The 20,651-nt window shown below is 40.4% G+C and overlaps 1 protein-coding gene across 1 annotated transcript in view; it reads left to right on the forward strand.

Annotated features, from left to right (window-relative positions):
- Window positions 1-20,651, forward strand: part of myo16 (myosin XVI) — a 76,978-nt gene that overhangs the window by 46,382 nt on the left and 9,945 nt on the right. The window contains exons 7-17 of the mRNA XM_046054525.1: window positions 7-132; window positions 4,314-4,389; window positions 7,089-7,239; window positions 7,388-7,538; window positions 8,202-8,312; window positions 10,637-10,702; window positions 12,490-12,617; window positions 15,378-15,483; window positions 16,694-16,811; window positions 18,054-18,201; window positions 19,090-19,207. Coding sequence (XP_045910481.1) covers window positions 7-132; window positions 4,314-4,389; window positions 7,089-7,239; window positions 7,388-7,538; window positions 8,202-8,312; window positions 10,637-10,702; window positions 12,490-12,617; window positions 15,378-15,483; window positions 16,694-16,811; window positions 18,054-18,201; window positions 19,090-19,207 — 1,299 coding nt within the window. The remainder of the gene's footprint in view (window positions 1-6; window positions 133-4,313; window positions 4,390-7,088; window positions 7,240-7,387; window positions 7,539-8,201; window positions 8,313-10,636; window positions 10,703-12,489; window positions 12,618-15,377; window positions 15,484-16,693; window positions 16,812-18,053; window positions 18,202-19,089; window positions 19,208-20,651) is intronic.

Consider the following 20,651-nt stretch of genomic DNA (forward strand, 5'->3'; position numbering starts at 1 on the left):
CTGAAGCTCCACATAGCATGTGCCAGTGGTTATAGAGAGGTGGTGTCTGTGTTGTTGGAGAGTGGGGTGGACCCTCATCCTGCTGATAACAACTTTTGGACCCCTCTCCACCTGGCTGCTAAATATGGACAGGTAACTCATAGCTGATCAACAAAATGTGAGAATGTTTTTGACTTTAATGAAGTAGTCCCCTAATTTCAATTTATCTAGCAGCATTGATCCAATGTAAATACAGTCATTAAGGAGATGATGAGGAAATTAGTGATGGACAGATTGCTCTTGGAAGTTGCCTTCAGTTACCCTGCACACACTCTGATAAACTTTTGGGCCTATTGATCAGAAACAGTCAAACTGCTGGCACAGAGCAGCACTGCATATTACAGCATTTTAGATTAGCAATTTAGTGGTCTCTCTTAGAGGGAAAGAGATTGATTTCCAGATGGTGCGGAGGTGAGCTGTTGGAGCGATGGGATCTGGTGGTTTGGGAGGGATCCAACTATGAAGGAAGGGAAGTGATCATGTTCAGATCTTGCTGACCCAACTAGATATTTAATTACATGTCTTGGCTATGTGCTTGGCTACGTGCTTGGCTACGTGCTTGGCTGCTGACAAAGAGAATTTATACATTTGCTATTGTGAGTCACTCTCTACTTCTTTGGTTCATCCACCCTCAAGCCATGTTTTTTTTCCCCCACTAGAGTGGGTTTTAAAAATTATTTCTTTCTTTGTGTTACCTTGCAGCTTTGCTCTATTTCATTCACATCTGATCTACTGCCTTAGTTTTTCTTTCCACTTACACGATTCCTTCATCCAGTTGTTAGTTGAAAACATGTTAGTTGATCAGTAGATCTAAATATTCAAGTCTTCCAGACTGCAATTTTCTAAATGGAATAATAACCTCCTTGTGTCTTTCTGCATATACAATTACTCTGTATGTATGTGTGTGTAATATGTAAGTGCATCTGACTTAAGAGTGGCAGTCTAGAGGATTGGAGAATCGATTAGGTTTGCCTTGCAGCACTAAATCACCTCAGCCATTGGCTCTTTACTGGTGCCAGTGCTTTCCTCCTGCATACAAACTAATCCCTGAGCCTTCTTAACACTCACTTCCTGTCATCATTCCCTTATAGCTGGTCTGACAGTGAGACGTCAGTAATGCAGGACAGTATTAAAGAGGTTGTATTATGCTTTTTGGCTTTTCCCCTCTCCTTTATTGAGTTATATATCTTTTTTGTGCATGTACTAGGTTTGCAAAGTGAAAAAGCCCAAAGTCCAGCCCAAAGGGAGTTCCCATCTCCCACAGAAAACACTGCTCTGAACTGCATGAAAACAGCTCGTTTGTAGTCCAGCCTTTACTTCTACTTTCTTGTGATGTCACAAGTAAATACGTGTCATAATGCTCACCGAGCGACTAGTCCGACACGCCCTCAAAAACACCGGTGGCAGTCAGTGGATTTAAAGTTGTTACTGTGATATAGAGACAGAGCTCAGTTAAAAATTTATGGATGAAAGACACTTTTGTTACAGATTAATAACTCACCACTCTGAAACTCTTGCTCCAGTCCATGTTGCCAAGCTGGTCGGCAACATGTAGCCTACAGCTGAATCGAAGCTGTTTACCGTCTTTTCGCTGACCCGCCTTTCTCTGCTTGTGATTGGCTTTTACCGGCCTTTCGCTGACCCGCCTTTCTCTGCTTCTGATTGGCTTTTACCGGCCTTTCGCTGACCCGCCTTTCTCTGCTTCTGATTGGCTTTTACCGGCCTTTCGCTGACCTGCCCTTCTCTGCTTCTGATTGGCTAGTAGGCCATAACTATGAACTGCGCATGTGCAGCTCCCAACAAAGATCATTTAGTGACAAGATGTATCACTCCATAGCTAAAACGAAGCCTTCAACACCGGGTGAAAAGAGGAGCTGCAGCAATGTGCAATATGAAAAAAAAATATGGTGTTTTTTGAAAATGAAACCATGTAAACCTGTTCTGGTACAACCTCTAAATAGGATTTTGGACCTGAAAATGAGCATTATACCACCTCTTTAAGACTTTTGCTGACCAAACTTGTTGCCTGGAAAACACTTGCTTGGAACTGTAATACTAGCTGGTACATTAAACCCAATGACCCCTTCTGCAGTGTGGCATACATACTAGACTGACCCTTTAAGAAGATGTATGAACCTATTACTGCAGCTAATTAAGCTTCCCTCTCTGGGTCTTGTGATAAGTTAGACCCTGGCTCTTTGCTGCCCTGGTTTAAGTCAAGGCTTTTCAAGTTGTGTTCTCTTGAGGGAAGAATTTTAAATAGTTTTGTGTTGGATTTTCAAACAAAAATGACAGGATGTTAAAATGCAGCCCTACAGGGATTAGATTAATTCATTAAATTTTATAATGAAGGTATACGTGAAAGCTGTGGCAATATTGCAGCCACCTGATTCATATGAAGTTAAATTTTCTGAAGTACTTTAAAGTTAATCTCAATGTTCATTTTCAGGTCTAACATATATTGTTAAAAGGACATTTTGGCAGTGGGCACATACCAAAAACTCTTCTGTCTGTCTGAATCTACAACAGCTATGAGGTCACTTTGTCTGCACTGATCCCCGTGTACTGATGACCTTTTCCTGGTGCTCCTGTGAACTTTGACCCAAAGAAGAGTTCAGATCTTGTGGTGCCACTGACATGTTGTCTGTATTTATAGGGTGTGAGTGCAGCTGACAGGTTTTGTGGGCAGTAGAGATGCTGGAGACTCATAAACAGCTGTTGACTTGGGTCGGAGCCAGCCTGCTGAATGTGCTGAGTCACTCTCTTCAGTACTGCAGACGTTGTCATTTTACTCTGCTAATGTACAGACAATGTACAATGTAAGACAAATTAAAATAAATGATCAAAATCAATGCAGCAGAGGCTGTGACATTCTGACTTTTACTTTTTAGTACGGATGATGAGCCTAAAACTCTGGATCCTACAGTTCCCATAATGCAACCAGCCCAGCCTGGTAAATCTCCAGGTCTTTCGAACTCCATGGCCCCCAGTTTGTCATCTAGGATTTATTTAAGAATTTCAAGTGTCTACACCCAAACAGTGTCACAGAAGACATTACACAACTGTTTTTAAAGGCAGATTAGTACTCCCCATGACGAATAAAATCCTGATGTGTAAGGATTGCCCCTTTATTATTTTAAGTGTAGGTTTGATTTTACTGAAGAATCAGGGAACCCTTTTTGTGAGAATCAGTAATGAGAAATATTTTAGTTTGTGGTTAGCTGTTAACTTAGCTCAAGCATAATGATATGGTTGCTTGCTGTTTAATGTATTGTATAACTGCAAAAACTACTGTTAACTGCAAAAAAGTGGAAATATGTGTGTCCTAACATTACAACTTCAGTGGAAATTTGCTAGACAGTCAAAAGCAAGTATTTTCCTTGGTAGTGGTTGACAGTATAAAACTCAGTTTTTAAACAGTGCATGTTGCATTGCAGCAAAATGCAGTAGTTTGAAAACTGAACTGTAGGAGGAGATGTATTAGGTTTATTATTTTCCAAGAATTTTTTCCTAGAATTTGCTCTGGTTGAGAAGGTTCTTGCGTTTAATTATCAACCATGCTCTTTTTCATTTTGAAACGATGCCTTTTATATTTATTGAGTTGATAGTTTCTGGGTCATGCCGTCTTTCCCACATTACCAAGAAATTATGAAGAAGATCCTTGTCTATTATCAGTAATTTGAGTCACACACCAGCAAAATCAGCATTCACAGATCACATATTGCATCACACTTCTTGGATTTGATACAACTGATACTCCATAGAGGCAAAGATGGAGGGTTGGTGAAAGAGATAATTCAAAAAGACTAGAAGAAGAGGTGTAATGACAGGGGAAAGAAGAACAAGTCCGAATTCAGGGACTTAGCCTGTGTGAGCTAAATTTAAAAGAAAAGCTGAGACAGAACAATAAAAGACAGAGGTGACAGACATCACATGTCACTGTGTGTAGAAATGAGGGTAAAAAGGAAATTAGGTTAAACAAGAATGGGGTTCTTCTACTGTGACATGTGATGGAAGATATTATTTAAGGATCTCCTCAGTTAGGGGTAACAATTGTTGAGGCCGTTAATGTGTGACATATACTGTACCTATCCTCTACTCAGTGTTTCAATTCTGTCTTTGTCACAGTATATACTACATGTACATATCTGTGCTGCAGCAATGAAAGTGGGAATAACAACATTTTTTGTTCTTGTACTGATGGTTTGAAAGTTAATAGTGCTTTTCTAGGATCTAATGAAAATGGATGTGGGTGTTTCTCCAATTTCTTGCAGACAAGCATCGTTAGCCAGCTCCTGAGGCACGGAGCAAACCCAACTCTGTTGAACTGCAACCAAGATAAGCCCTCAGGTAACACATTTAGACATTCACACAAATATACACGTGTGCCCATACACACAAAAATACTGCCGATGGAATGGCCCAACGTCTTAGCAAGCAAGAGGTAATGAAGCAAAGAAGCGGAGGAATGGATTTTGAGTTATTCAGCTGAGCCTGTTCAAATGCATTAATAATCATTGTGATAAAATAAAACACAGGCTCATACACACAGACACACAGTGTACACAGTGGGCTCTGTCATAATCAGTCTCTGGTGAGCCAATCTGAGTGTATCTGCAATAGAGAATTCATGCCCATGCACACATACACACATGCAATGATAAAATTTGGGCATTAGCAGTAATCATAAGGGGCTGGTTTAGTTAATTTATGAATTGGAATAAAGGTGTCATACCCTTATCTGAGGGCATGTGTAGGGCTGGGAGATATATCGGTATATATATTATACCGATATAATAAATATATATAATATAATTTGAAAAGAGATATGAAATTAGACAATACCGTTTATGTTGAGTTAATTTCCGTAAAGTCCTACCAGCGTCCTACCTCCTCTCTCCCTCACCACGCAGCCCCGCCCCTCCCTGTGTGTCTGCACGCAGCCGTCTACTCACAAACTCTCAACAATATGGAGGGAGACACAGTGCTGGTAGACGCTGCTGAAGACCTGGCTTGTAAAAAGAAAAATACGGTTCATTCAGTGTTTCCCACAAATACACTTTATTTCGGCGGTCCGCCCAGGTTAGGCAACACATTCTAGCATTTACCAGAGAAACACAGGGATCACGTTACAAGTTGCGACACTGTGGATATTTTACAAGAGCGGACCAGGTAAAGCAACAGTGAACACACCAGTCAGATGTTAGTCTATTCGTTAGCTACCCCGTTGGTTTTGTTTTGATAGGCTACATTGTCAACAGGCCTCCTACACATGCAGCTTAGCAGCTGCTGTGAACGGAGTCGTGGGAGGAAAAGTCCAGCAGACAAGTTCTGGGTATTTTTTTCTGGTGGCTATATACAGCCTAGCCTACTACTGATGGAGAAAGTCACCGAAGCGAACATACAGGGAGAGAGAGACGGAAAGAAGCGGGGCACGCTGACGTGTTTGTAGCAGAGGTATGTTAGGTCTGTGAGTGTGGAGAGAACTGAAAGAGGCAGATTCAGTTGGTGAGTGGTACTTAAGATGGAGAATGAAGTATTATTAAAACGGTGAAATAAGAAACAAGCTAAGTTACTAAAAATATTAAAAACATGCCCCCCAGCTTAGCAGAAAATACTGATATATATTTTATACCGGAATTCTGCCTAACCAGACATTTTGGCCATATAGCCCAGGTCTAGGCATTTGTAGTTGTTACATACAAGATCAAAAGAACATGTCTAATTAAAGACTTTTTGTACCGATTTCAATGTAATTGTAGTGTGTGTATATGTGTGTACAGCCGTAATCTCATGTTCTGCTAGTGCGCACACAAGGACGCACGTATTCCTGCCATCTGCAGAGGGCAGTAATGCGATTTTTGTACATGTAAGTCACAATAAATGAAGAAGACAAACAGACGAAATACCTGAAGGCAACTCATCAGTTGTTAAGCCAGGCCTGTACGGCAAATACCGCAATATAATGGTAAATTAAACTGGCATTTACCTTAAAGATTGGCCATGTCTGGATTGACATTGCTTGGTTTCATGCTATTCTGTTGATCAACAGTCAGACATTATAACACAACAAAATCAAGAAACAAAATCAAAAGAAAATTGACCTTCCAAATGTTTTATGAGAAAGGAAATGCATTTAGAGCTCCACAGGTTAACTTTACAAAAAGAACTAATCTCTTCTCAGCTTCTCAGTGGGTGTAATATTGTTAATTTACATATTTATATTAATCACACACACACACACACACATCAGGGGTAGAACTCCCCACATTTCAAAGATGAACACATCTGTTATAAAACCACCCATTGCACCAGGCTGTTGATGAATGTAGTGTAGTCATTGTAAATTTAAGCTGTGTCTCTTGTGTAATAGTGATGAAATGTGTCATATAGACGGTCTTTTTTGCTCGTAACCTTTCCATTGTGAGATAAAATATCATAGCTGCCTCTAACCATTTAGCCCCATGGCTTCATCACACCTCTGAATACCTCCCTTTGGCTATAATCAATAGCCCCTTCTAGCATGTAGGCCTGGAAAAGATGTGAGGCACTCCCCCTGTTTTTCACATGGAGCCCCACACCCCTCCCTCAGCAGCCTCATGACGAAAGACAGCCCGAGCAAGAGATAGGAGTCTAGGGGGCTGTCAGTCACACAGAAATAAAAAGATAGGATGAAGCCATTCCCCTCCCTTGTGCCCTGTTAGACCTCATTACAGACAGAGCAAATCTTAACTCCCCCTTCCTCTAAAGCACAGTTGAATTGATCCACAGTGGGGTTTACATTCTGCACCAGTGCAGGCTCATCCACACAGATTGTGAAGATGGGTTTGCATGGGGAAAGACAAGATAACAGAAAGGAGTTGTTTTTTTTTTTTAGAGCTTTTATTTTATTACCACACACTCAATGGATTTTGAAAATCAAATTTAAGCTTACAAATCTGTCATTTAGAATTTTTAAATCTACATCAAATTAAACTAGTCTCTTTGAATTTCAAATTTCACAACAAACAGCTACACCGATTAGCCTGTACTGTGTATCACGTCACCAGACATTGCTGTGTCAGAGCCCATAGCTGAGATGCTGCTAAACGCAGAGGAGAGCTGGCTGCAGAGACTGACGGACCCCTCAGCTCCTCTACCCCGCACTGACCAACGCTATGATGGCGGTTCTCACGATCTCAACACTCCTGTCAAGAACATGTGGGTTAACAATTTCATAAGCATAATTGTTAACTTATGGTTACTCCATAAGATTGTGAATCATGTTTTTTTCCCTTATACTCTCATCCTCCATTTTGCCCAAAATGTGCATCTTTTCCAAATCCTGGCCTATCCACCTCTCACTCAGGAGCCCCCTGGGTCTCTCTATCTCTAAGCGAGACAGTCTGCTGGAGAAGTGTGCCATGTTCAGAGAGGCAGGTGGAGCACTGAGCAGACAGCCCTCCCAGGACAATGGCCTAGATGGCCCCTTTAGCTCTGGAAGCAGCAAACTGGAGCAGGTAACTTGTTTTCTTACAGCTCCCACACTACAAAAAACACAGTCAGACCGTGAGAACATAGATAACCCCAAAAGTCCAGGGGTGTTTACTCAAGAGTGATATAGTCCATTTGTTACTTTGCCTTGTTTTTATAAACGACGAAGAGGCTTGCAACATACAAAAGAAGCTCTTATCTCTGTGAATTTCAAATAAAATGACCATACTGATTAGCCCATCCTATGTGTCATGCCATCAGATATTTAAGCATTTTATGCAAGTGGAAGAGTGGGCATCAGGCTCACTTGTTTTTATCACGCACTGCATGATGCCCTGAAAGGGTTTCCTTAGCATAAAGAGTTTTGTACAAGTCCATCAACTGACAGAGAGGCAGGGAATCTGACCAAATGAATCAAAACAAAATTGGAGTCATACAGTTTTGATTCAGCAGTGATGATTGAGAAGTAATCAAGTATGTACTTGTTAAAGCGGTATGTGCTGTACATCTCTCCAATAATGCACGTTTGAGAGTTTAATAGGGAAAAAAATCTTGCAGTATCTGTGGGCCTTAATTAAAGAAAACTGGAGGCCACTGTCCCAGACTTTAAAATTATCATGTAAAATTCTCTCTTTCTCAAGATACAGATCTTTGTGCCAGAATGTTGATTTTACCTCTCCTCTCCTCAGGTCAAGCTGATGCCACCAGCCCCCAATGATGACCTGGCGTCCCTCAGTGAGCTGACTGACAGCAGCCTGCTCTACGAGATGCAGAAGCGGTTTGGCAATGACCAAATATATGTGAGACTCCAGTGTCCTTGTGCCACTAAACAAGGAAACCCACTTAACATTAAACATGCATCAGAACACAAAACTCACACAGAGCACAGAGAAATATAAACATACATTCTCTCTCGGGCATAACCGGGCCCCTGTAGTTGTTTATTTGTGTTGTGTTGTTTACGGTGTGGGAATAAGAGTTTGATGTTTGGACGTTCTTTATACACATGAGCAGTGCAGTGGGTTTCCCTCCAGCATATGTACATGTAGTGTCACAAATAGTATCACAAATACTGTACCATCTCTCCTGAAGGTTTTACAGATAATGTGTATATTTGTGACCTCTGACACCTGACTACTTTACAGTAGTTTTTTTTTTTTTTACATAGTTTATTAGTCTCAGTAGTGTGTACAACAGATTGTGTTCATGAGCTGAATCCCTTCCCCTCTCTGTTTCAGCCTGCTGAATCGTGTAAGAGCGGTACCAAATTCTAAAACACACATACTTACAACAGTGACAATTACAAAATCAATACCATTTAGATCGATTGGAAAGATAAATCCATAACTCTATTCAGGAGTAAAATACATCATCTCCAACAATAGGACCATTTTATATTTCTGCCATTTTTCTCCTTTCCGTTAAAAACGGTAGTCTGGCATCTCCATGGGGACTGAGCTCTATAAAGACTGGAACCAGATCAATGTGGAGCTATCCGGTGCACTCTCTTCTCTGTGAAGAGGAGGTAATAGTCTGGTATTGTGGAAACACAGATGGGTGACAGACAGTAGGGTTAGCCACAGCAGGGGATGACAATAAAAGGCAGTAGAGTGGTGGATGAAGAAAAGAGAAATGATTAGAATTCAGAATAATGAGGGCTGGATTTGAGGTACAGTCAATTTGGAAGAAGAATTGGTGGAAAGAAAGGACAGTTAGTGGACAAAGGGCAGCTTTCATGAGGACTTTGGAGCACAATTGATTTTGTAGAAGTTCCTGTGTCATGGAAATACACATGTGACAGTCATCCATTATGCTCCATTCTGTTGTAGATTCCTAACTAAAGCCAGATACATAAATAATGTTTTACATGTAAATATAAAGTACGTAGTGCCCATCTTTTAAGTGTTTACTTAAAAATGACCAAAAACTACCTATACTTTTCAAGTTATGGAATTAATTAATTTCATTGCATTTCTGCACTTCTGCTTCTTCACCTTCTTGTTTCTATATTTAAGGTAGCTGACCTTATGTATATAATAAGGGGGAAGTCAAGAAAGAGGTCAATAAAGCAGAGATGTGGTAAAGGACAGGAATAGGGAAAGGACAAAGGCAGAGAATGCTCCATATGTTCCCAGCAGGGTGGTCAGAGGCGGGCTTTGATGTGTTGTCTGCTGCCTTCTGCCAGGATAGAAGGACCAGTGCACAGCTAAACCCCTGAGGAGAGTGGCAAGGAACTGGGGAAGAATATGACAGAAGGAATTGGTGTAGGCTGGATTATTGACAAGCATGTTACAAATTTAAAGTTAGATAGTGGGGGAGTTGCTCACTGTTCTCAGACAACTTTTACTCAGTTAAAAACACCAAACTTGTAGTGTAAATTTTGCCCTGTGTCCCCAAGCAGTGGGAATTTATTCAAGTGATTAACCTTGAGCCAGGGCCTAAGGACAGAGCAGCATGTTACAGAATGTTAGCAATGCCTGCGCTCTCCCAGGGGAAAGCCTTAGCTTTCAAACAGCCTCCGGGAATCTTTGTGAGAAACAGAGGGTTAGCACTTTAGTAGAAAGGGTCAGATATAAGGGTCAGGTGGTTATTTTTATCTAAATGGCCTCAGGATATGTGTGTACGCTGCGTTGGAGGGAACATTTGTTGCTTTTATTGGAGAAAGGTGATTATTAAGGTTATCATTGGAAATCCCTTACTGACCTTTACCATATTCTTATGATAATAGGCATTGTCAACACCATCAGTACTGATATTAAGGAAAGATTTGGACAGCACTTTTATTTTATTAAGTGTTAGCTTTAGGCAGTCTGTAAGTGATACTCAGCTTCATCCTTTTTGTATATCAAAACGGAATATCAAATATTATAAAAATAAACTCAAATAATAAAATAATAAATCTATTCATAGATTATAGAAAACCCACTGTAAATGATAAGGGGCATAATAAGAATAACAATAACAAGAAAATGAAAACATCTAAATAAGCAGGATCTGCTTTCCTATAAAAGACTTAAGAGCTGAGCTCAAAAATATTTTTATTTTATTTTACATTGTTGCATTCACTTGTTCTGAGTTACAGAGTAAAAAAAAAATCAAGTGTGTTTCTTCTTCTCCTTTGTAGACTTACATTGGACACATCCTTCTGCTGGTCAATCCAAACAAAGAGCTGCCCATCTACTCCACTTTGGTAGGCATGCATTGAAATTACTTCTATTTCACGTAGGCTTACAATAAATGCTGTTCAGGTCGATGTACTATGATGGCTTTAAATTTGCTAGGCTTGGCATTTTACATTCAAAATCAGACTATAAATGAGGCATGTTTGGTGTATAATAAGCATGAACAGATTAAATGGAACTTGTGGTTGATAAATAATGCAGTCTTCTTGTCAGTGATACACAGCACATGGCTGACTAAGCATCAGCTAAAGAAGAGAGGGATCCAGTTTAGCTAACACACACAACCACATTCGCTCTTAAAATCAGATTTTTTGACTTTATTATTACCTCTCCACTATACTTTTTTTATACTAGTCTTTATTGATGAAAAGCAACATTTGACATATGCAATAATAGCAGAGCCTGTCAGTGAATGGCTGATTATTCAATCATCATGATAATTTGTTTAATGTTGTGATATCAGTCAACAACAGTATGCGTCGCTGCGTTTTAGTAGTGAATAACTGATTTTGAAATAGCTGAATTAATGCCAGCTTAGTGCTTGCCCATGTGGACCCAGGAGGGGTTGGATGGAGGAGGAGACATCTTCTCCTGCCATGACGGACTGAAGCCAAGCCCCCTCTGGCTGTCCCATCCCTGGCTGTGTCTGGATTCACTCCAGGCATCCATACCCAAGTGAGAGGGTGTGTGGAGGAACAGGGAGGAGCCAGTGTGAGGAGGACATATGTCACAACATGTGTGATCTGCTGGCTATCTGTCACCCCCTCTGGTCTGGTGGTCCATATAGCCCATCTTCCTTCCCTTTTTATCTGCTGGACTGGTCACACATAGGGGTGTTACAGTACAGTCATTTCACAGTTCAGCGTGATAGACAATTGAGGGTTTAAAGTCTGATACATTTACTCTTTGTTTTACAATGGTGGAACTGTGACTGTTAGGTGTCAAGTTTCATTGTTCCTACTTTAAATAAGTACTTTTCTGTTATAGGCTGTAGTGCATCTTTATTTAAGTAAAACTATGCAGAATTAACTTTTCTCCGCTGTTTTGATTGCTTTAACGAATATTGTAGAGCAAACAATCTGGATCCATGGTGACGATTTTGAATAAGAGGAAATAAATATTGTTCAATTTTGACTGGTGTGAGAGATGGGAATTCAAAAACCAAACAATACATGGTGAAGAGCCTGATTATTTGTAACCCATTTGTATTATGGGTGAACTTAAAGGTTTAGCAGGTAAATTAACCAGTTTTTATTTTCTATTTGACTGTTAAAAATAGTTTAAAAATTGTATTTACTTTTTTTATATTCCCCTATGTTGCTTTTGTGTTTTTTGCAAAGCACTTTGAATTGCCTTGTTGCTGAAATGTCCTATACAAAAACATACCTTGCCTTGCTTTGTTAGAGTAACATTCTTCAAACACCTCTGCTGGTCAGAAGCCCCAAAGAAAACATCTTCACACAAACTGATTTACATTATGCCACAATATATTGTTTCACCCTTAAAAGGATGCAGTTAGAGTCAGCTTAAGTGTATGTTAAAACTGATGATAGTTTTCAGTTAATACATAATTGGTATATTGGTCAGTTTGGGTCAAATTACATGGTTAGACTGAATGGTAAACTAAACCTTGTCAGTGAGAGGGAAACACAAACTCACACAGGTACGGAAAGTTATACCCAGCATGGTTTGACGATTTGTAACGTTATCCTATGTGTTGCTCAACCCATGTGTGCATCCATGTTACATAAAGTTGTAATCCGATGTCTTGATGGACTCTATCTTTCTCTTTCAGGTGAGCCAGTTGTACCTGAGCTCCACAGGTCGTCTGTGCTCCTCTCTGCCTCCTCACATCTTCTCCTCAGCAGAAAGAGCTTACCACATGATGCTGCAGGAGAGACGCCCGCAGTGTTTTATCTTGAGGTACACCCTCCTCCTCTGACACACACAAACACACACACACTATCACAAACAAGGAACTCTGCGCCTCGGAATTATGAGACAGAAATGACAACAGAGCAAAATAATTGCGTGAATAATAGTAAAGTTCATTTGGCGACCTGGTTTATCCACACCCCTCTGCCACGCACCTGTTAAACACTCCCCAAGAGATTAATAGCTCTCAGCCTGAGCTTAGCTGTAGACCTGTTCAGTGTTCACACAGAGATGGATTTTTGCTGGGAGCGTTTTACCATCTTGCTCTTTGTCCTCGCCTGGACGGAGGCAGCTCCCAAATTGCAATTAAATCCTGTTCCAGCTCTCCAGTGACATTCCTACTGAGTTGTAACCAATCTGGCTGAGAGTTAATGTGCCCTGGCCACAGACTATCCATCTCACTCAAACACACACACACAAACAAACCTAAACACTCACACGCAAGGACATTGTACTGTGCGTTCTCACATACACACACTCTCTTGTTTCCTTCATTCATTCCGTACTGCACTTTATCCCTTCGTTTCTTGTTTCTCTTTTGCACAAGCTTCCTGGTTCACTCTGTATTTCCTCACACGTGCACAAAAGCACACACACTCACTTACACATTTACAAGCAATCAGCAGCTATGATCCCCCGAGGCTAGTGCTCTAACAAAATGCCCTTGAAATCTAATAAAAACTGGTAAATGAAAAGACGGTGGAAAGGCCTTTGGACTTCACACTCAGCAGGGCTCTTTTCTAGGAAATATAGCAACACACATACACACAGACAAACCGCGCACCACAGCAACACTGCAGTCATTAGTAAAGGCTTCTGACCTTCTGATGCCATCTGCTTGGTGTTACTATGCTGGTCTCAACTCTCTGCATGTCGGTGAGTGTCAGAGCATGTACTGTAGATGTACCTTATGTCAGAGTTAATATCAACACAATGCTAAACTAAATACAGGCCTTCACTGCCAGACAAGTTGTGACAGTATCAGCGTGTGAAAAGTGGTTGTCAATGGAGCAACACAAGTTGTGTTAGAAAGAAAGAATAGATTGTGAATTTGATGGGAGGGGGTCCCTGAAGGGGTGGTGTCAGGTGGGTGGAGACATGTAACAGAGTTGACAGATGTGGGAAAACACCCTGATGACTAATGCATAATACTTATTCTCGTGAGAGACATTCAGAGAAGTGTAACACACACACAGATGCATGATTTTTGTACTGTTAAATTTGCCATTTACTCTTGATGTATTGCAGACTTTATTTATTATTATTTATTACTTTTGCTTGCCCATTTTTGGCACTGTTCCCTATCTGTTCATTTCTTTGATGTTTCCAAAAGCAAGTTTATATTTAAAATAGGGGTGTAATGAGACACATAGCTCGCGAGATTGGACTAGAACACGATATTCATGGATTCATGAGATAGAGACCAGATTTTTTTTAAATCTTCAATGCTGAATTATATGAACATTTTGAGCATTAAACAGTTACTTTCCTGCATTCTGGTGAAATTGTCTGCACCAATTTAACACAAAATTCAGGTTGCAGGTGACAATTCAAAATATGAAAATGTAACAGAAATAATGCAGTCAGGCTCTCATTCTCAGGCACTTTATATTTTGTTCACATCAATTTTTGCTAGATCAACTTGTGTCATGTAATATCATCCCTGCTGAGTCAACACACATGCAGGCGTGATTCAGTCTTCCCCTTTTTGAGTCTTTTGTACGGGGAAGTATGATCTTTAAATGTCCAGGCACCTTTTCATCTCAATGATAAATTAATTCATTTTGATTCAGTTATAAACTCCTGGACTATAATAGCTACTGTGTGTCAGCAGGTTTTCTACTCATGTTCAAAACTTTCTGCACATTCAAAATCTATCCCACATCTGTGTAGAATAATGATTTCATTTAATAAAAATTATTTATTTATTTTTTAACTACCTGCCCTATACTCTGATGTGCATTTCCAAAACTGACCTACAACACTTCTGATCAGGTATAATTCTCACCACAAATCCACACACATGTTAACTTCAGCACCTCCGATAAAGTTCTCCTCACAGTCCCAAACGGAGCAAGTTTGCGCTTTAGTTTTTAGATACAGTTTTTGCAAAACTATACCTGTTAGTTACCGCTCTGTCACGACTGTCTGCTCGCAGTGCGAGAGCGGTTTCACTTAATTATTATCATGGCATACGCTGGTGTCGCATCAGCTGGGCGGAGTTGGTCCACTCCATAAGTCGACATTATTAGTTATACATTTATTTTTCACAGCATGAGAAAATTTAATTGTGGCGTGACAGCATGGGAAAAATGTAAATTGCTATTAACCTGACGAGAAATCTCATCACGTTTTACCATTGTGAGATCTCGTCACACCACTTATTTAAAACATGGTTGCCAAAGCAATGATAGCAAAAACATGTATCAACATTGTGTCTTTGTATGTCTTTGCATGTCTTTGCATAATATGTTTTACGTGAGTGAAATATAGTATTATCTGCTTACGAAAGGGTATTGTAACCTCTATTAATATCATAATACTGCAGAAACTCGTAAGGGCCGGTGTGAACAGGAGGAATGATCACAGCAAGCAGAGCCTCTTCCATTGTTCATATGTGCTATTGTTTTAAAGCAAACACATGGAACATTAGAGACAACAACAAGACATAAAAGAAAAAAAACATCACTTAAGGCTTGAATGACGAATGATGATGATGAATAAATCTGCTTTTTTCTGTCTCTCCAGTGGCGAAAGTGGTTCTGGGAAAACAGAGGCCTCTAAGCACATAGTGAGACACTTGACAGCCCGCTCCAGCCCCAAAGGCTTTGCGCTGGAGCCCAGAATGAAACACGTAAGTCTGGGCAGTCTTCGGATGGGTGCCCTGGAGGCTTATATGGCTAAGGAACATGTGATGTAACCACAATGAGTCTTGAATCCTTTGTTGCTCTCATGCCCTTGTTTCTTTACTTTGAGTTTACATAAAAGGCAAACCGCTAGACAAATAATCTTATAGTATACAGCTGCGCAGTTCATTTCAAATTCATTGCTCTACTCATCCAGAACTTAATGAATATTTGTGTGTTCTTCAAAGCAATGCACTGACTGAATCTTTCTCCCTGTGCTTCTGTCTTTCTATGCTTATTATTCTTCCACCATGTCATCTCTGTGATAAAAAAAATCTGTGTAAAAGCTGTGTAAATGTATCCTAATGTTCTTCTGTTGCTGTGGTGGGGGAGAGAATAGATGTATGGATTAGTACACCGGAGTATGGGGCCTTTACTGGTAGTCTTTTCTTTTCTGCTTGATAGCTGTTCATTTGTCGAAGACACCATTTGGGCATTAAGACCTTGTGTTTGATTGTATCATCGAGATTTCCATTAAAGTGACTCTATCTCTTGTGATGCTGCTTCTTTCTAGAACAGGGCCATTTGCAGCAGAGACAACTGTTTGGCTGTTATTCTTAGCGGCAGTCCATTTTCCATTTCCAAAAAATGACAGGAGAGTACAATAAATAACCATATCCCCTGCCTGGATACAATCATAGAATAGATAATAACCAGACATTTTGTATAGAAACATATAATGATATATTTTTTTCAAGTGTTGAAGCAAGGTCTGTCATTTAGGTCAGCCCCTTACTTCACTGCTTCTCTTCGTATTCCCAGTTGTGTGGTTGTGGTTCAGATTATGATGTGTTCATGGTGCTTAACACCATGTTCTGCGCTCAGTCTACCGGTTGGGTAACAAAGCGTGCTGCGTTCTGATGAAGTCATCGTTATGTAGTCGATAACTGGGTCAGCTCCCTCTCTGATCATCCTGGGGCACAAAAGAATACTGAGGACCCAGCTAATGGAAACATATTGACATCTAGTGGTAGAAAGTGGAATTGGAGTAGAACTCCGTTATGTTTCAGGCCTAGAAATCTGTGTAAGAGAGATAGTATGTGTGGGTTGATTTCATTATTTTGGAAAAGAAATTAGTGTATAATCTGCAGTGTAAGTGATTCTGAAAGATAGTCCAAATCTCTGGTAACATTTCCTTTGGTTTGATCAAATGGACAGGTTAACTGTATTCTGGAGGCCTTTGGTCATGCAAAGACTCTGAGGAACAACAACTCAAGCCGCTTTATCAAGCTGTTGACCATCCAGTACTGTGAAAAGAGAAGGACGCTGCTCCGAGGTAACCTACATTTTTGCCAATGTAGCACTCCATGTGAACTGACTGTTTGGTAGTAAGCTTTATTTTCACTTTTATATATAAGTATTGTCTTTATTACACATGAGACACGAGACAAGGATGACAAGCTACTCCTGTCAAAACATTTGACTCAGTTCTTCAAAATGTTATATTTTGGTTTAGTTATACCAAACTGGAAATAAAACGCTTCCTTACATTCTTTGATTATTTAAATAGAATATGTATTGCCAAGATAACTGAGCAAATAGTTGTTGTTTCCACAGTCTGGATCGATAGGTTTATGATAATAGTACAGATACCAAAGAAATAAATTATAAGTTTCTGACTATAATTAAGGCACAGTACATAATACATTTAAGGTATGATGATAATAGGCTGAATCCCAATTTCCACACTTACTGACTTTGAGGTGCATTCCCGGTAACTCTGTAAGGGCTTAGGGCTGTCCCACTGTCAAACCATTGGGTGCATGAGGGCTCTCTTGCAAACTTTATAAACCTTTATTGCACACTTTCCATAAGACCGCATCTTCACAGACTTTGCCTGAGGGAATGAACCACAGTTCATAGCGTTGCGACGTTAAACACAGAATTACCAGGTGAAACCAGTGTAAACATGCATAAACAAATAAGTTTACTTATGTATGATTCTGTTTTGATTTTAAAAAATATTAAATTTGTTATTATTACCTCTTGTCCACATTTAATTTTCAAATAATCAGTTTCCTTGGCAAGAGCTTGGAATACATTCAAATCAGACAGTCGGTCCCATCAGTGCATCGGCCTTAAAGAAAAGTAAAAACCCACAATTGTTTTGCTGTAGTCTTGGTAACGTAATGTGATATGTTGCAAATTCTGGGCTGTTCCATTTTACCATTTTGGGCCCTTACAGACTCTCACACTTATGCTATTACCAGGTGACATCAACTAACGCTGTGAGGGTTCAGGAATTAGGCTTTAGGGTGGAGACGGATTTAGCTGATATAGTATTCTATGAAATCAGGAGCAGAGTAGTGAAACACCAACAGGGGGCAGTAAAAGCCCATTAGACTACTTGGTGTACTTGTGCACCATTTTTACAGCCCTGTTCACCTTATTTCACCCCAGTTAATTTAATCAGTAAGCACTGTGGCCACAAATTGAATGTTCTGTACTGCTGTCATCAGCACTGTTCAAATGTAACTTATTCACCTGTTATTGAAGTATAAAGCATCTGATGTTTCAGCCCGTGTGTACACCCACATGCTGGAGAAGTCTCGCCTGGTCCACCTGCCTCCTCACCAACACAACTTCAGCATCTTCTATCTGATGGCTGAAGGCCTGTCACCGGAGGAGAACAGCGCACTTTACCTCAACAACGTCCTGGCTCATAGGTACGTGGCTGTCAGCTGCCGTGTGTATATTGACAGTTCATATAATCACTGGTGAAAATAGACTATGAGTGCTGGTTGGTGAGCTCACCCACTTTAGCTTTAATGAGTTTAATGAATGAAGTGTTTGGCCACTTTCTGAATATATGTTAGAGACCTTAATTTGCTCACATGAAGTACTTACTGTGAAAAAGCTACAGAGCTCACAATCTACAGTTTAATCCACCACTTGTAATATAAGACATTTATATTTGATTTCTTCAGAGCATACATGAGTGTTTGTATCATCTTTTATCAACCGTGCCTTGGTATATGTACACCCTTTTGCGTGTCTGTGTGCACATTTATATGAATGTAGATTTTTTACTTTAATCTGATTTTTCTTTGTGTTGTACATCTCTACTCATGCATGTTCTTACTTGTAGACTGTGAGCTACTCTCACTTTGCTGTTATCCACTGTACACCACCATTGTGATAACCATTGACCTAAATCAGTCTGTTTTGGAGCTTGAGAAACACACCAGCACCTCTAGCATCACACCAACTCATTGTGTCTTTTTGTGTCTTTGCTGAATGTGAGTGATCCAGTTCTGCAGATTTCAAACCCTGTTTGCCCTTTCTCCTCTCTCCCGAACACAGCTCTCGCTGTAGTGTTACTGGGACTTTATGTCATTCTGTACAAAACTGCCTCATAAATCTTGTGGTTCTAGGTCTTTCTCATCCAAATATATGCGCTCAAATTCCTGCTGAGCACATGGTTGCATGTTTGGAACGATGCACCTGTCGCTGTACGCTGATCACAGCATTCACCTTGTCCTTTGTTTATTATGTTTTTGTGGTTGTCTGAAATATTGGTCCATATTACCTCTATCTTTTTCTTCTTACTCCAGGTATCTTAGTGGAGGACTTCCGGGAGAGAAGCCTCCAGTAGCTACAGCCTCTACCCAGAGCAGGGAACGCCTCGCAGCAGTCAAGCAAGCTCTGCGAGCTCTGGGTTTCAACAAACAGGTATTGATTCAGATGAAGGATGCAGCCCACAAAAATGGCACAAAAGGCTACAGGCTGAACCTTAACCTTGTCCACATTCTAACCTCACAGAGAGCCAAAGTAAGGTTAATTTAATTTACAAGCTTTTGGCCAATTTGGAAAGTAAAGTACATAAAATTGTATTAGCAGAATGTTGTCCCACTAATACCCCCGTAAATAATGACATGGTCACAAGTAATTTCTCAGTTTCACAGGTTGATGAGGATTGCCTATGCTCCTTTAAACAACTGACCACTGGATTGTGGGACACTGTAGGCTGCAAAGGACACAAGAGTGTGCCTTCCCAATTCAGGCACAAGAAGCATTTGAAATGATGCAGGCATTATCGGCCTGTTAGGACACATCTGGCCTAGATGTGTGGATTTCCTAGGATCCTCAGCTCATCAAGTGTTTCAGTTATCCATCCAAATACCATATAAAATGTGTCACCAAATGCAGAAGACAAGACTTTGATTTATGCATATTATGTGCATGTAGTGTGCTACAATGTGTGGTACAGTCCGTCCTGTGCACCACCAGCCATGTTTCCAGCCCATTATCAGGTTCTATTCTTAGATTCCCAGTCAGCATCTGTCAGCAGTGAGCGACCACCATCTCACCTTTTAATCCAGTAGCAGTCCATACACACAGGCAAGGCCTAAGATACAGAGGAACAGAGCAATAGATAGTGGTATTATCAGAGGACAGTAGTGTCCACTGTGTAACAGTCCAAGGGACAGAAGAAGAAGTGGGTGAGTAGGAGTAGAAGTGATAGACCACCCATTGGTCTCTGTCTAAGTATAATCAGGGGACGACTCCCAGTCCAGACCCAAAGGTCATTCGTCATTAACGCTCCTTTTCTCTCCCTCACTCCCTTTCTTCTCCTTTATAAGTGGGGGTAGTCTGTGTATAGAGTGTCAGACAGAGACTAATGCTTGTGTTTATCTCCCAGATATCAGCTCCAATATCCTGCCTTGAGGGAGTGCACACACAGACATATATTCACACACACACACACACACACACACACACACAAGCACACACCCTCAAACTCAAACATCCCCCTCTCAGAGATTCAGAGCAGTGGGTAAGGGGGTATTCCATTAAGTGTCCTCTAGTCAAGGGCAGAGAGGAAGGGAGGGTTGGAGGGAGGAAGAGAAGTGTGTAAATGAAGGGAGGAGGGTTGACACAAAAGCATTGTTTTTTTTAAGTGGTATTCATGCATTTTTGCAATACATAGAAGAATGAGACTTCTTTTTTCTATTTTTCTCTTATTGACTAGAAATTACAATTACATTGAAACCAACGTAAGTCAGTCTCTCAACGCTTTCTAGACATCTCTACTCTGCCTGTCACATTCAGACCCAAGCCCATTTGTTCCTACTGGAGATGTAAATGTTTAAAAGTGGATTGTAAACATAGACAA

Source organism: Micropterus dolomieu, linkage group LG07, assembly GCF_021292245.1.
Source record: "Micropterus dolomieu isolate WLL.071019.BEF.003 ecotype Adirondacks linkage group LG07, ASM2129224v1, whole genome shotgun sequence".
Lineage (NCBI taxonomy): Eukaryota > Metazoa > Chordata > Actinopteri > Centrarchiformes > Centrarchidae > Micropterus > Micropterus dolomieu.